The sequence below is a fragment of the Ursus arctos genome, unplaced genomic scaffold (genome assembly GCF_023065955.2).
Source record: "Ursus arctos isolate Adak ecotype North America unplaced genomic scaffold, UrsArc2.0 scaffold_19, whole genome shotgun sequence".
NCBI lineage: Eukaryota > Metazoa > Chordata > Mammalia > Carnivora > Ursidae > Ursus > Ursus arctos.
In genome coordinates this window covers 40,936,717-40,951,804 of record NW_026622863.1, presented here as the reverse complement: position 1 = coordinate 40,951,804, position 15,088 = coordinate 40,936,717, and the positions used below count along the sequence as shown (strand labels likewise).

General features: G+C 45.3%; 1 protein-coding gene across 1 annotated transcript; it reads left to right on the top strand.

Moving 5' to 3' along the window:
* Positions 1–4,595: 4,595 nt before the first annotated feature.
* On the top strand, positions 4,596–7,628 carry KRTDAP (keratinocyte differentiation associated protein). Its single transcript, XM_026484527.3, has 6 exons — positions 4,596–4,709; positions 6,087–6,125; positions 6,218–6,259; positions 6,437–6,481; positions 7,138–7,185; positions 7,470–7,628. The coding sequence occupies exons 1-6, from the start codon at positions 4,623–4,625 to the stop codon at positions 7,506–7,508; spliced, it is 300 nt and encodes a 99-aa protein (XP_026340312.1). The 5' UTR covers positions 4,596–4,622; the 3' UTR covers positions 7,509–7,628.
* The last annotated feature ends 7,460 nt before the right edge of the window (positions 7,629–15,088 follow it).

Genomic DNA, 15,088 nt, shown 5'->3' with positions numbered 1-15,088 from the left:
GTGTGCCTGTCCTTGTCTTGGATTTCAGCTGTATAGGGAGGGCCTTGCAGTACCTCCTGGAAGCCACAGGGAGGAGAACCCAGCTCTCCCCAGGGCAGACGCTCAGTTCTTTGGTGGACTGACAGCTAGCTTCCTGGAGTGTGGGTGATGAATCAGAAAGAGCTAGAACTCAGGTCTCCTGGAGCCAGTCCCTGAGGCATGGTGGGAGAAGCTGAGGTGGTCAACATGGTTCTAGACTCTCAGAGTGTTCCAGGTCCAAAGGGCTCAAAGCAGCCCTTTCAAGTTCGAAGTACCACCTGAAGCAGGCAAAGGCCCTCTGGTGTAAAGGACTCTTTAATAAAAGGGTAGGACACCCCTTTCTCCTTCCTGGGCCTCTGAAGCAGCCTCTGACTTTCATTTTTCCCTAAAATCCATTCTCCCATGACAGCCAGGCAGGATCTATGCCCAGAATCCTCCACAAATTTTTCAGTAGCCGTAGAATGAAATCCCAACTCACCATGGCTTGGGGATGATCTGGCTCTGGCCTCCCTCTTCCCTGTCAACCCAGACCTGCTGGGAGCAACTCTCAAGGAACACTGCTGCTACCTGTCCCTACAACTCAAGGTCTTCAGAAAGCCTGGAGCTTTAACTGCTTTTGGTCTACAGTCAAATGTCCCCTCACCCAGCCAGCTGAACCAAGGACACCTACACGATCACAATCACATCGCACCCATTTTATTTTCTCCCCAGAACTTGTCATTCTCTGAAGTTACCTTGTTTCCTAATTTTTTTTTATTAGACTATGATCTGTTTTCTCCCCTGGAACATAAGCTCCACATGACAGGTACCTTATCTATCTTGAATTCCCAGCGCCAAGAGCCAAAGTGTCTGCTCAGTATTTGTGAATGAGAAAATGGGAGGAGGGATCAGAATTCAGTGGGATTGATCCAGGAAGTCTTCCTGGGAGAAGTATAATAAGCAAAGGGTACACAGGGACAAAAAGTGGGTGGTAAAGGAAGAAACCAGACCAGCTGGACAATGTGGCTGCTTTCTGGGGTGTGACAATAACATTGGCAGAGGCACAGGAAAGGAAGGGACAGGGATGTCCCAAATTCTGCCTCCCAATACCCAAAACCCAGCTCCTTTTCTCTTCCAAAGTTTGGGCTTTTCACCTAGGTGTTCACCAAGGTCCCAAGGCCCCAGTGTGCATACCTTCAAACCCTGCATTCCCTCTCTGAACCCAGGAGGCTGGCTCCTAGCCCCTAGGTGTGTCTCTAATGTAGCAATCAGGGCTGGGCCTTGCCTCCTACCTACACTCAAGTTCTGGCAGATATGGGGTGGGGTGGGGGCAGGCCTGTGGGAAAACAGGGGCTTACTGGTATTCTCAGAGAGGAAACTAGAACATCAACTGGACTTGGAGATGGGTTGATGCAGAGCAAATCTGTGTGATTCTGCCTGACAACATTAACCCCATGAGATGCATCCAAAGCATTGCTCAAATCCAGGGGTTCTCCTGTCACCCATCACCCAAACTGCTGGGACTGTGAGAATCCCCTCCCCCTTTTTTCCCCCACTTGCCCAACCATGGGACACCGGGCAGTCAGGAAACACAAACCTGCTGAGGCAGTGCAGAGACGCTACATTCTAAAGTTAGCACTTACAGCATAAATCTGCCTTTGAAGATCCATCAGGAAGGTACAAGTGGAAACAAAGCTGTCTAGCACGGCCAGTTCTCTTCTCCAGAGTGAGAACATATTTCTTTGATTGTGCACATTGTGTTCAGAGGCATTGTACAGAAGTACCTATCTTTATTTTTTTTAAAGATTTTATTTATTTATTTGACAGAAAGAGACAGCCAGCGAGAGAGGGAACACAAGCAGGGGGAGTGGGAGAGGAAGAAGCAGGCTCCCAGTGGAGCAGGGAGCCCAATGCGGAGCTCGGTCCCAGGACCCTGGGATCATGCCCTGAGCTGAAGGCAGACGCTTAACGACTGAGCTACCCAGGCGCCCCCCAGAAGTACCTATCTTTAAACACCAGAACTGTAAAGCCAGAACTAGAAGAAGCGGACGGTCTTTAAATGCACACTTGGTGCAGCAAGTTGCTCCTACTGGATCCGAGAGGCACCTGGAGTCCGAGGCAACGGCAGGTTTATTATGGGGGATATGCTCATGGAGGGCGATTAATCTCTTAATTTTCTGTGTTAATTTTGCCAAAAGGGTACAGGTTAACTCATTGAAATTAATGCACGTATGCCTGGAGCAGCCACCTACAGCTATGCAGGCTGCACGCCGCGAAGGGACCCCTGGGCAAGGGGACAAGTGGGGGCTAAATGCAGCCTGCCCTCCAACTCTTGGGGCGTGAGTCTGACTCATGCGAGGTGCTACGTGGGCTGGCGAGGTCCTTTGGAGGACACGACTCCACAGTACAGCACGGGAGCAATCCAGGTGCAAGCCCTGAAATCCCGGGGTTCTCATGCTGGCCTTGCCACACATGGGTTGTGTGACCTTGGGTGAGTTGCTTAACCTTTACATGCTGTGGTTCCCCTGCCTGTAGAATGTGGATAATTGTAGTACCTACCTCATAGAATCACTGTGCTACGTCAATGAGATCATTCATTCAGAGCACTTAGAACAAGACCTGCCACATAATAAGATATCAATACATTGGCAAACATTATCAGCAGCATTAGCGTTCGGTGGAGAGGAAAACACTGGGAAGTCAATTTGTTGCAAAAGAACTCTAGAGCGAAACAGATGATGGTGTTTGGCTCCTCTGTGGCTTTGGATCACCCAGGCCAAAGTGCTCCTCCATTAGCATGCGTAAGTGGAGACAATTATACAGCATCAGTTCTCCTTTGCCCATTCTTCTTTCCCTCTGCTCCCAGAGTTAACCCTATGCTGACAGAATGGTGGTTAATGAGCTCCTTCAGTCACTGGTATTAATTAGTAAGAATCCATTACACATTAAAAACTTGTGTCCTCCAGAAAACCTTTTGAGAGGCGCTCCACCCGCCTCAGGCATTTCGTTTCTCGTCCCCTCCAGCAGCACCGACTGTGCGACAGCTCCTGCCACCTGGCCATTTGTGCTTAGTGAGTGTTGCTCGAGCCCTGTCTCCTCAGGTAGCTCCACAAAGCGGGAGGTGCTGTTATAAAGACAGAGGAGGCTTCCTGAGCCTATAGAGGGGCTGAGAGTGGGCTGTGGGGGCAGCATGGGAACTGAACTGAAGCGCCGACTTCTGGGGTTCCCGAAGATCGTTCATGAGTGCCATATGGCCCCTCTACCCCAGGCCTGCCATCTGTGTGCGTTGCATCAGGTCGGGGTAAAAAGGCCTGCTCTCAAGTAAGGTCTTGCTTTGTCTTGGCAGCACCAGTCTACGTCCCAGCCCCTCCCTATGACACCAGGAACCGGCTGGGCCACCTGAACCTCACAGTGGAGAAGGTGGCTTGATTAGAATATTTTGTCACTTTGAGATGATACAACTCCCAAGTTGGGGGGTGGGGCAGGGGGTGGGATAAACTCCATGAAGTGAAGAAGGCACTCAAAGTTCAGGACCTAGATCCTATCTCCAACTGGGCATCTTTAAGACTTGTTTTGCATTTTTGTGTTGTTTCCCCCCACCCCTACCCACGTGTTCTCTATTCTTCTGTCTTTGTAGTTCAAGACAGTCATCTCTCTGAAGACCTAAGAGTAAAAGATGGGCAACTGGATAATGGGAGGGGTCCAGCCCCAAAGGAGGGAAGTGTACAACTTGGTGGAAGGATGCTCGAACCCTAACTTACCCAATCTAATAAATGCTGGCTCCGCCTGTACTGTCTAAGCATGGTGTAGAGGTATGTAAAGGTGATTAAGATATAATTCTCAACTTCAAGGAACTTCATATTCTAAGAGAGAAATAAGAGAAGCGCATTAAGTTACCCCAGGTACAATGCTGAGAGAAACAAGTGGAACAATTTCTATGACAATTCCAAGAAGGGAAGGGTATGGGGAGTGGGGGGCGGTGAGGGATGATGGGAAAAATCTGGGAAGCTTCATCCAAGATGGATTTGGGTTCTGAGAACTAGAGATGATAGAAGGGCATTTTAGGAATAAGTAAGAGTACTGGAAGATGCTTGGAGGACCAAGAAGGGTTTATTTCATAGGGAGTCCAGCTTGACCAGAATGTGGGGTCATGTGCAAAGGAGTAAAAGAAGTCAGAAAGGTAGGTCGAGGCCAGAGCATGGAAGGCCGTCAATGCCAGTCTAAAGAGTTTATATGGAATTGGGTACTGTGGGAGAAACCCCGAATTATAAGAGCAGAATGAAGGGTATAATGGAAAGAGGCAAAGGCAAAAGGAAAGGTTGCTTGGATGCCACTGCCAATCCTTTGGAGGGACAGGTTCAACCTGTCTCCATCCCAGCTCCATTGGCATGAAGCACCCCATTGCCATCTCACCTTCCTAGTGCCTGGGGCAGAATGTGAATTGAGAAATCCAAGGTAAGTGGGGAACAGTCTACACCTCCCCCTCCCAGAGCCTCGGGGGTGGGCGATGGGATCTGGGGGTGAGTCAGTGGGGTGGGGACCCCATTTCTGCTCATATCCACCTCCCTGGGAATATAAAGGGCAAGCGGTGAGGCCCCGCCTCAGAGCACCCCAAACTTGACACCATGAAGATCCCAGTTCTTCCTGCTGTGGTTCTTCTCTCTCTTCTGGCGCTCCATTCTGCTCAGGGGGCTTCCCTGGGAAGTTCTGAGGTGAGCACATCACCTGGATTCTCTTTCTCTTACCTATTACCTTGCTTAATCCTCCATTTCTTTACCTTCAATGCATTATTGAATACGTGGCTCCTATTTTTGGAGGCTGAAGAAAAGCAGGGGCTCTGAGGAAGGGAAGAAAGGGGGAAGGAGACAAAGCGTTCCCAGGAAGACATGTAGATGGAGGTGCTTTATTTCTGGAAGGGATGGTGAGAGTATAGGCAGAGGCTAGACAACTGAATCCTGGGAGGAGACAGGGGCTGAGATTGTCGTCTGGGCTCAGCTTCACCTGTGTTTTGTCTGTTTCCCAGGGAATGGCTTCCAGGTGACTGGGAGCTCCCTACCGTCTCTGGAGCCTAGGCCATAGCAAGGATCCCTAAGAGACAGTCTCCAGTCAGGAGGAAGCTGGAGTCCCCTCTCTCCCCATCTTCTCCCAAGGTTGGGAGAGAGTGTCCATGCTGGATTTAAAAGTCTGAGATGGGGTCACACACACAACTGCTTGGGATCCAAGCAAGTGAAGTCAGTGAGCAGGTGGGCTGGTGGGGCCCCAGGGAAGGTGGTGTGAACCTGCCCAATCTAAAAAGGGACAGTCTGTATACCACCAAACTGCTGCTAAGCAGGAAAATGTACCCAGTGTGGCCAGAGTTTTTAAATTTTCGGGAGAAACCAGAAATCTGATTTATGTATTTTTACTAATTAAAAATGTTTTATTCAAATTTAAAAACAAGACAAACTACTAGGAGAGCTAAACATTTGGGTCTAGCCTATAGGATAAACCTTTGTGACCTTTGTTGTGGAAAGGAAGAAATAAAGGACAATGAAGCTGGGCAACTAAAGCAGGGAGAGCGACAAGATGGGGTGCACTGAGGTCCAAGGGAGTGACTACATGGGGGAGGGAAATGGTGACTCTGACTTTGGTGGCAATAAAGTCACAAAGCAAGCCAACCTCAATCGATTAAAGGCAGGTAGGGCACCTCAGCAGCATGGCTCCTACCCGCATGCTAATCTCCCCACCCAGCTCTATGGGCTAAGCGTAGGAGTCTCAAGAGCACCCCAAGTCAATTGCACAGCAACACTAGCCCGATTTCTTGGGAGGAGTCCTCTCTTCTCCACCCCTTGCACCTGCTGCCTACCATGGATGCAGCCTGGGTTTTAGCTTCTCTGTCTCACACATGCCATTCTCCAATCCCTCCTCCTCGCCTTGCTGTCAAACATCTGACTTACCAGAACAGAACAGTATATCTGAGGCCCCACGGCAGAGAACGGGCTATATCCTTGGGGACTGGCCTGTGGAGGAAGGCAGGGCTGGCAGAGAGGGTTTGGGGACAAAGACTTACCTTTATGTGAACCTTTGGTTTTCTCCCCTTCACTTTCCAGGAAGAAACCACCATTGGTAATTATGCGGCAGGCCCTGAGGTAAACACCCCATTTTCCCACACTCCAGCCTGAGTCTGTGCCCTCATCTATGTTCCTTCGCCACTTTCTTAACACCCCATCTCTTTGCCTAGGCCTTTAACGCTAACTTCCTGAACATCGACAAGTTGCGCGCTGTAAGTACCATTCTCCAGTGCTGCCCCCCCTCAAAACATCCACACCATAAAGGAGACCAATGCCTTAGTAGACAGCTTGCAAAGCTGCCGTGGACCCCTCACCTTTTCCAGGGGGCTGGGGGCTGAGCTCTGTCCTCCCTTGGAACTGACCCTTTTCTGGTCTCTCTGTCTCCATAGGCTTTTAAGCCCGATGAATTCCTGAACTGGCACGCCCTCTTTGAGGTAAGTGCATGGGCACCCCTTCTTCTCCTTGACTGTTTGTGGTCTCTCCAGCGTAGGGCCAACACATTCTAGTTCTAGCCCTTTTGGTTGTTTCCTGAGTTCTTGGAGGGAGTAACTGCCCTGCTTGACAGAAGAAAGTTTCTTTAGGACACTGAAACGAACACACCTATTTTCCTAATGCAGCAGTGGGGGAGCAGAGCCACAAAGACAATTCCAGAAAAGGCAGAACTTAATCAGACAAGAGTTTGAGTCCCTTTATCATCTATGAAGAAACTGAAGTCCTAAGTTGGGTGTTTTACTCATACTTAGAAGGCGAAGTCGGTGACAGTGCGGGCATTAGAGCCTGTGTCACACGACTCTGCACGTACTTGCTACGTGTCTTCACACAAATGTCTCTGAGCCTCAGCTTCCTCATCTCTGATGTGGGCTTGACAGTACCGACCTCAAAAGGTGGCTGTGCAGACCAAATGAAAGCATGCCTATGGAGCAGTTAGTATGAGGCAGACACAGAATAAGGGCTCAGGAAATATTAGTTCTTCCTGTAATTGTAAATGATAACACCATCACCACTATGGAGAGCTCATTCACTGAGTCTTTACTGATCCATGCTCACCTGACCTGTACCACATCATTATCGTTCTTTTTTTCTCTTCTAGTCTATCAAAAGGAAACTTCCTTTCCTCAACTGGGATGCCTTTCCTAAGGTAAGAGGCGGTGGTGGGCAGTACAAGGACAGAAGTTGGGGGTGGGCAAAAAAGCCAACGATCTGGGATCTGGGAGGAAGGGTTAGGACGGGTAACAAAGGATAAACCATCCTCTCACTAAAGCTAAGGGAAGTCTCAGATACTGCATTTAGAGAATGGGAACTCAGATCAAGGCAGGGATTCCTTTCTATCTCTGCCCCATGCTATCGTGGGCTTCCTCATGGGGGACTCCAGCTCCCGACACCCAAGGGTCCCCAATCTGACCATACCCTCTCTCCCTCCAGCTGAAGGGTTTGAGGAGTGCAACTCCTGACGCCCAGTGACTGTTCCCTTCAAGACCAAGCACTGCTGACACCCACTGGAAGAGGGGCTAGCGTGGGCTCTGGTCACCATTCTATAAGCACTCTCTCTGGGCTCAGTAACACCAATAAAATGTTTTCCAACCTACAGCTCCTGTATCTGTGTCTGTCCTTATCCCACCAGACTCTAGAAGGGAATTAGGATGAAGTAGTCTCCAAGGCTTGTAGGCAGAAATCTTGAATTCTGAGAGGGTAGTAAGCAGTGATGTAGGAGGAAGTGGGGAGGGCTTATCAAGATGGCAAGAGATGCCGTGTGTCTTAGTTCCTTGGTACTGGCTGACGTACTTGAGGAGCATGACACTGTGACTTGTTTACTAAGATCTTCAAGGAATCAAACCTGCTCTCTGAACTACTGGTACCTTCCCTGCCTGCCTTCTGAGAACCTGATTCCCTTGGTGGGGGCAATTTGGTATGAGAGCTATCTGGAATCCAAGGCTCAGAGGCAAGCTGAAATCATATGAGCTCATCTAAAATTCTTTTTAAAAGAATTAGGTAGGTTATAAATAAAGAAAACTAGTGATGTGATCCTGGGCCTTTCTAAACCTCCACTTCTTTATCTATGCAACCAGCGTGGAAATAAACAAGAATGATAATAACTACCCTGTGGCGTTGTTATGAAAGTCAAAAGAGATAAGATATGTAAAGCCCCTTGCACAGGGCTGGGCATACAGTAGGTGCTCGACAATGACATGTTCCCTCCATTCCCCCACAGAGCTGCCCCAATGACCCAGATTCATTATTGACTCCCTCACCCATCCATCCATCCATTCATCCATTCATTTACTGCAAAGGTCTTGAAACATGGAATGGATTTCATCTCGGTTCTGAATGTGTATTCTGTATGGAATCTCTGTGTCTGCTCTGTACTTAAAATGTTGACTTAGCTGAGATTATTTCTGGTTTCTCTTGAAAACTGGGAAAATTGGAGAGCAATGGACTTGGGATTGGCTTAAATCCAAGTAACAGCTGCCCTCTTTGCAGGATGTGGTCTCCAGATCAGTAAAATTTCCCTTGGCAAGTTTCACTTATTTACACTGCCTTTTGGCCTGTCAGTGACTGAGTTTGCAAACTGTGGCCTGTAGCTTACTTGAGGAAGTGGACTACAAAGGGAAATTAAACTTGTGTAGGGAAGCAAAAACTTCCTTCTACCTCTGAAATTCTATGGCTGGCCTAAGAATTAAAGTGACATAAGACAGATTAACAGGAGAAAAGCATACAAAGTTATTTAATATATTTTTACATATATACAGGAGTCTTCAGACAGAAAAGCAAGACTCAAAGGAGCCATTAGGCCCCAAAGCTTATATACCTTTTACCTCAACGAATGACAAATTGTGGGGATGTGACAAGACAAAGGGGCTTGGACTGGGGGCAAGAAGTTTGGGAGTGATTAGGACATACATGGGGGAAACTAATGGGAGATAAGGGTTATTTTAGTATATTTGTTTGTACGAACTGGAGTTGACTCCCAGGCTCTGCTGATAAGAATATTCTTCTCTTCCTGGTACAGAGAGGGCACCTTTCTCAAGGAAAATTTTATGACTTGCTTTTAGGTAGAAAGGGCAATGTCAGAGAGCCCTTCCTGCATCTGCTATTTCTCAATTGCCTTCAGCTTAAAATAATCAATATGCAAAAAAGCAATGTATTTTGGGGTGGTATGTTCTGAACCCCTTTACTTGGCTCCTGCTTCCAAAGGGCTTCCAGACTAGACAAATAAGACATGTACATGTTGCTTATACCCCTTCCTTCTGGTTAACTAAAAATCATGACACACACACACAAACAAGAAGCAACTTATAAATGGGATCATTGACAGAAAAGAAAAAAAAATGAAGGGTGCTCACATGCCACAATCAATTAAAATATTTAGCAAAGATTGAATGCTCATAATTTCACTGAAAGGAACTAGAGTAGAGGAAGAAGGTGGGGAGATCCTTAAGACGGATGTATTGAGTGGCTAAGTTTTAGGGGAGGCCAAGAGTCAGCACACACAAGTCGCGAGCATCTCTGAGATAAAGCAGTAGTTCTCAAAGTGTAGACCTGAGATCAGCATAGTCAGCATTACATGGGAATTTATAAGAAGCACAAATCCTTGGGTCCCACCCCCTATCTATTAAATCAGAAACTGGGGGTGGAGCACAGCAATCTGTGTTTTAACAGGCCCTCTAGATGATTCTGATGCACTAAGATTCAGAACCACTGAGAAAAGGAAAGCCAGAGAATGATTAATATAAAATTTGGGACCGTAGTTACCTCTCAAGGAAGAGACCATCATGTGATAGGGGAAGGGCACCCGGAGGGGAGTGGTGACAGAAGGCTTCTACTGTTCATGTTTTTATTTTTTCCTTAAATATATCGTAGTGGAGGAAAAAACGTCTTTTCCTTCTACCAGTCTAGGTTTTGGCTAGGTCTCTGTAACAAAAGGCAGATGAACAAGAGAACGGCATACAAATTTATTTAATAGAAGGAAATGAAGACCTGAAGAAGTAGTTAAAACTGTGTGTTTTTGTGCTGGGTTTGGTGAAGAGTGGAAAGTCAGGGAGAAATGTGATTGGATAAAGGGAGTATAAACTCAGTGTGGTAAACTGGGGGAAACTCAGCAAGGCCTGTTCATTCAAATTCCTCTTGGGGGGGGTGTCCTCCCTCCTGGAGATAAAGATGATCCTTTCCTCAGTACATAGGGAGGGCACTTCTCACATGAAGGTCTTAGGACCTGCTTCAGGGGAAGGTCAAAGAGTCCTTCCTGCACCTGTTTTCTCAAATTCCTTCAACTTGAAATATTCAGTATGCCAAGGCACCATATTTTGGGGTAGCATGTCCTGAACTCTGTCAATATACGTTTTATACACACTTACGTATGTAACGTTTCACAATAAGATATTACTAAAACAAGAGAATATCTTTGAGTAACTTGTGAGTGCTAAGGGAATTACAGAGAAAAGCAATAATTTGAGTCTATGAAGACTGGAATCGTATAAAAAAAAGAAGTATAGACATATTTGTGCAAATGAGGGATGGATATACTCTAGATCAAATAAAACTGACAGAAATATACAAACATGGGACAGGTAATTCAGAGGATTCAAAGAATGGAAGATGAGACCCCCCCCCCCATGCCCTGCAAAATGTGTAGGATGAGGAAGAAACCAGGACAGAGTCACACTTCACTGGATACTTCACACAAACCACGAATGCATCTTGGATGGATACTATGCCACCCATTAAACAGGGTGTGGAGACATATGTTGAGATACAGAATAATCTCCAAGATATAGTAAAATGAAAAAAGAAAGCAGCAGAGCAGTGTGAACAATACGGTGGGAAAAAAAAAGAGAGATGGTACAAACAGATGTTCTTACATGCATAAAATAGTTCTAGAATAAAACTCAAGAAGTAACAGCTTTCACATCTGGGGACTGATGTACTTTCATTGTGAGTCCTTTTGGATTTTACGAAAAAAAATTTTTTTTACTCTGTGCACTCTTACATAGTCAAAAGAATATGTTAAAAAAATTAAACCCTCTAATAAGACAAACAAACATACAAACAACCCTTTTCATTTATGGTAACAGGGCTTAGCCCATGAACTGGCCTAGACTGGGCACTTTTTTTTTGTTGTTGAAGATTTTATTTATTTATTTGAGATAGAGCACGAATGGGGAGACAGAGGGAGAGGGAGAAGCAGGCTCTTCACTGGTCAGAGAGCCCAACGTGAGGCTTGATCCCAGGACCTTGGGATCATGACCTGAACTCAGGGCAGATGCTTAACTGACTGAGCCACCCAGGTGCCCCAGACTGGGCACTTCTTACTGAATGAATGAAATCAATTTCTCATACAATCACCATACCTCTTTGCTACTTAAAAAAAAAAGATTTTATTTATTTATTTGACAGAGAGAGAGAGAGAGAACGAGCACAAGCAGGGGGAATGGCAGGCAGAGGGAGAAGCAGGTGGATCATGACCCAAGCCGAAGGCAGACACTTAACCAACTGAGCCACCCAGGCACCCCCCTCTTTGCTACTTTGAGTGTGGTCCTTATTGGTGGGGTCTACACCACAATGACATACCATCTCACACCAGTCAGAATGGCTAAAATTAACAACTCAGGAAACAACAGATGGTGGTGAGGATGTGGAAAAAGGGGAACCCTCTTACACTGTTGGTGAGAATGCAAACTGGTGCAGCCACTGTGGAAACAGTATGGAGGTTCCTCAAAAAGCTGAAAATAGAGCTATCCTACGATCCATTAATTGCACTACTAGGTATCTTCCCTAAAGATACAAATGTAGTGATCTGAAGGGATACCTGCACCCCAACGTTTATAGCAGCAATGTTCACAATAGCCAAACTATGGAAAGAGCCCAGATGTCCATTGACAAATAAAGAAGATGTGTGTGTGTGTGTGTGTGTGTATCTATCATCTATCTATTTATCTATCTATCTATCTATCTATCATCTATCTATCATCTATCTATCGTGGACTATTACTTAGCCATCAAAAAGAATGAGATCTTGCCATTTGCAACGATGTGAATAGACTAGAGGGTATTATGCTAAGCGAAAAAAGTCAGTCAGAGAAAGACAGATATCATATGATTCCACTCATATGTGGAATTTAAGAAACAAAACAGATGAATATAGGGGATGGGAAGGAAATATAAAACAAGACAAAATCAGAGAGGGAGACAAACCATAAGACATGCTGAACTCCAGGAAACAAACTGAGGGTTGCTGAAGGGGATGGGGGTGGGAGTATGGGGTAACTGGGTAATGGGCATTGAGGAGGGCACTTGATGTAATGAGCACTGGGGGTTATATGCAACTGATGAATCACTAAATTCTACCTCTGAAACTAATATTACACTATATGTTAATTAATTGATTAAAAAAAAAGTATAGTCCTTAGACCAGCAGCATTAATGTCACCTGGCTTGGGAGAAATTCAGACACTCAGCCTACACCAGAGCTAAGGAATCAGAGTATGCATTTTAATAAGACATGCCCCCTCCCATGGTTCAGATGCACAGTGAAGTTTGAGAAGCACTACCTGAGGCATTATGTAAAGTACTGTGTAGAAATGCCTGCTCAGAGCTTATGATCCAGCTGAAGATAAAGGAACTACACAGATAGAAAGTGCTGGATGCTGCTAGAAAAGACGTGTTTAAATTCAGCAGAAGGGAGAAATCCCTTTTGAGTTAGGGTAAGAACACTAGGGGAGGTAACTTTTGAGCCAGGCATTCACAATGGGACTAAAAAACAAGATTTGATTGATTTCAGTCAGATGCGGAATTTAAGAAACAAAACAAACGATCATAGGGGAAAAAAAGAAAGAGGCAAACCAAGAAACAGACTTAGCTATAGAGAACACACAGATGGTTGCAAGAGGGGCGGTGGGTCAGACACGTGATGGGGCTTAAGGAGTGCACTTGTTGTGACCAGCACTGGGTGTTGCTTGGAAGTGTTGAATCACTAAATTGTACACCTGCAGCTAGTATTACACTGTATGTTAACTAACTGGGATTTAAACAAAAACTTAAAAAATAAATCAGGGGCGCCTGGGTGGCTCAGTCGTTAAGCTTCTGCCTTTGGCTCAGGGCGTGATCCCAGTGTTCTGGGATCAAACCCCACATCAGGCTCCTCCGCTGGAAGCCTGCTTCTTCCTCTCCCACTCCCCCTGCTTGTCTTCCCTCTCTCGCTGTCTGTCTCTATCTCTGTCAAATGAACAAATAAAATCTTAATATCAATCAATCAATCAATCAATCAACAACAACAACCTCTTTGGTTACCTTCAGAGGCTGCCAGGAACCAATTCATTATTTTGAGAACTAGTAAATAAAGGGATGACTCAAGCATTTATTCTCTTTCTTTATAAATGTACTTTGGGGCAAACCAACAAGTTTTCTTTATACAAGGATTTGCAGCTAATAAATGCAGATGGAATAACAGAATTATAATATTACCATTTTTTGCAAGACTTAATAAAATAATGGACTGAGGCCGATAAAATAATGGACTGCAGCTGGCGTCAATGATTGCTAAAACTGCCCAGTGAAAGGCTGACAGGAAACTTTAGAGTGGAGGGTCGGGCTGACACCCTGTGAATCCATGGATCCACCTGACACAAAAAGACTTAAAAGGAGACCTGTCTCTGCAGATCTGATACAAGAGAAGGGATGGATCACCACTGTGAAGTATTCTGGTCGCAAGTCAACCCCAAATCTGATTAAACCTCTGGAATCTAGAACTAACCTCCAGTTTGCAGGGGGGAAAAGTTACAGAGGAACCTGGTAAAGGGTTCCAGGGAGAAATTAGCAACCCCTCCCCTCACCCCACAGCCCAAATTTCCCATGGGAAATTCTAGAGGCCTAATAACTGTTTCCTTAACAAAAAATTGTAGGCAAAAAAGAGAAAGGGGGGAAGGAACTTGAAGATAAAAACAAATTTAAGGAGCAGATCATGTAAATGCAATGTAGAGATCTTGTCTGTATCCTGATTTGAACAAATCAACTAAGAAAAAAGATTTATGAGATGATAAAGAAAAACTGAACACTGACATATTGATACTGAGAAATTATTCATCTTTCTCCAATGTGAAATAGTATTGTAGTTATGTTTTTTAAAAAAGAATCTTTACCTTAGAGATACGAAACGATGGATTTACAGATGAAATGATAAACTGGGATTTAATCTGGTGGGGAGAGTAGGCTGGGGTATATATAGGAAATAAGGTTGGTAACTACTAAAGCTAAGTGATGGATACATGGGAGGTTCATGATACTAGTTTTTCTAACTTCTGCATACTTTGAAAATTTCCCTAATAAAAGTTTTAAAAAATATTTTTTAAAAAGCATACTTTCACACTTTATGAGCAAGGGAGAGGCCAAAGGACAAAAGATGGTCCCCCCTCGTGGGCAAAGCTATACACACAGACACACAGAACTGGTAGTGTAGGATCCCGGCTTGGGACGTTGTAATTCAGCTTGGCTACTGTGTAGGTGTTGAAGTCTAGAAATGCAGGTTGGGTAAGATGATGGAGGGCATGAAGGCAAGGCTGAGAGATTTCCACTCCATCCTGTGGTCAGTGAAGGTGGTCATAGCCACAGCCACAACTGCAACAGCCACCCTTATTTGGCTGTTATCACGAGCCAGGCTGTATGCCAAGTGCTTTGCATATATTATCTCAGTTGGTCCACATAACAACGCTGGTAGGTTGGCATCATTTCCCCATCTTACAAATGAAGAAACTGAATCTCAGAGAGATAAAGTAATTTGTTTAGGCTCACACAGCAGTACCTGGCAGAGTCAGGATTAAACCTACCCATGCCGAGAATATTACCCCCACTTTAACTGCACTAGATCTAACTTTGTTTGCTTTATTTACTGGGGTTCCATATGAGATTTTGCTGGACAAAATGCTTCCATTCCTTAAAAAAAGATTTGGAAACCACTGCTGTGAATGATGGGCAGCTGCTGAAAGCTTTAAGGCAGTATTGTCTAGTGGTTAGATCACAAGGTTTTATTTTTTGTTTTGTTTTGTTTTTAA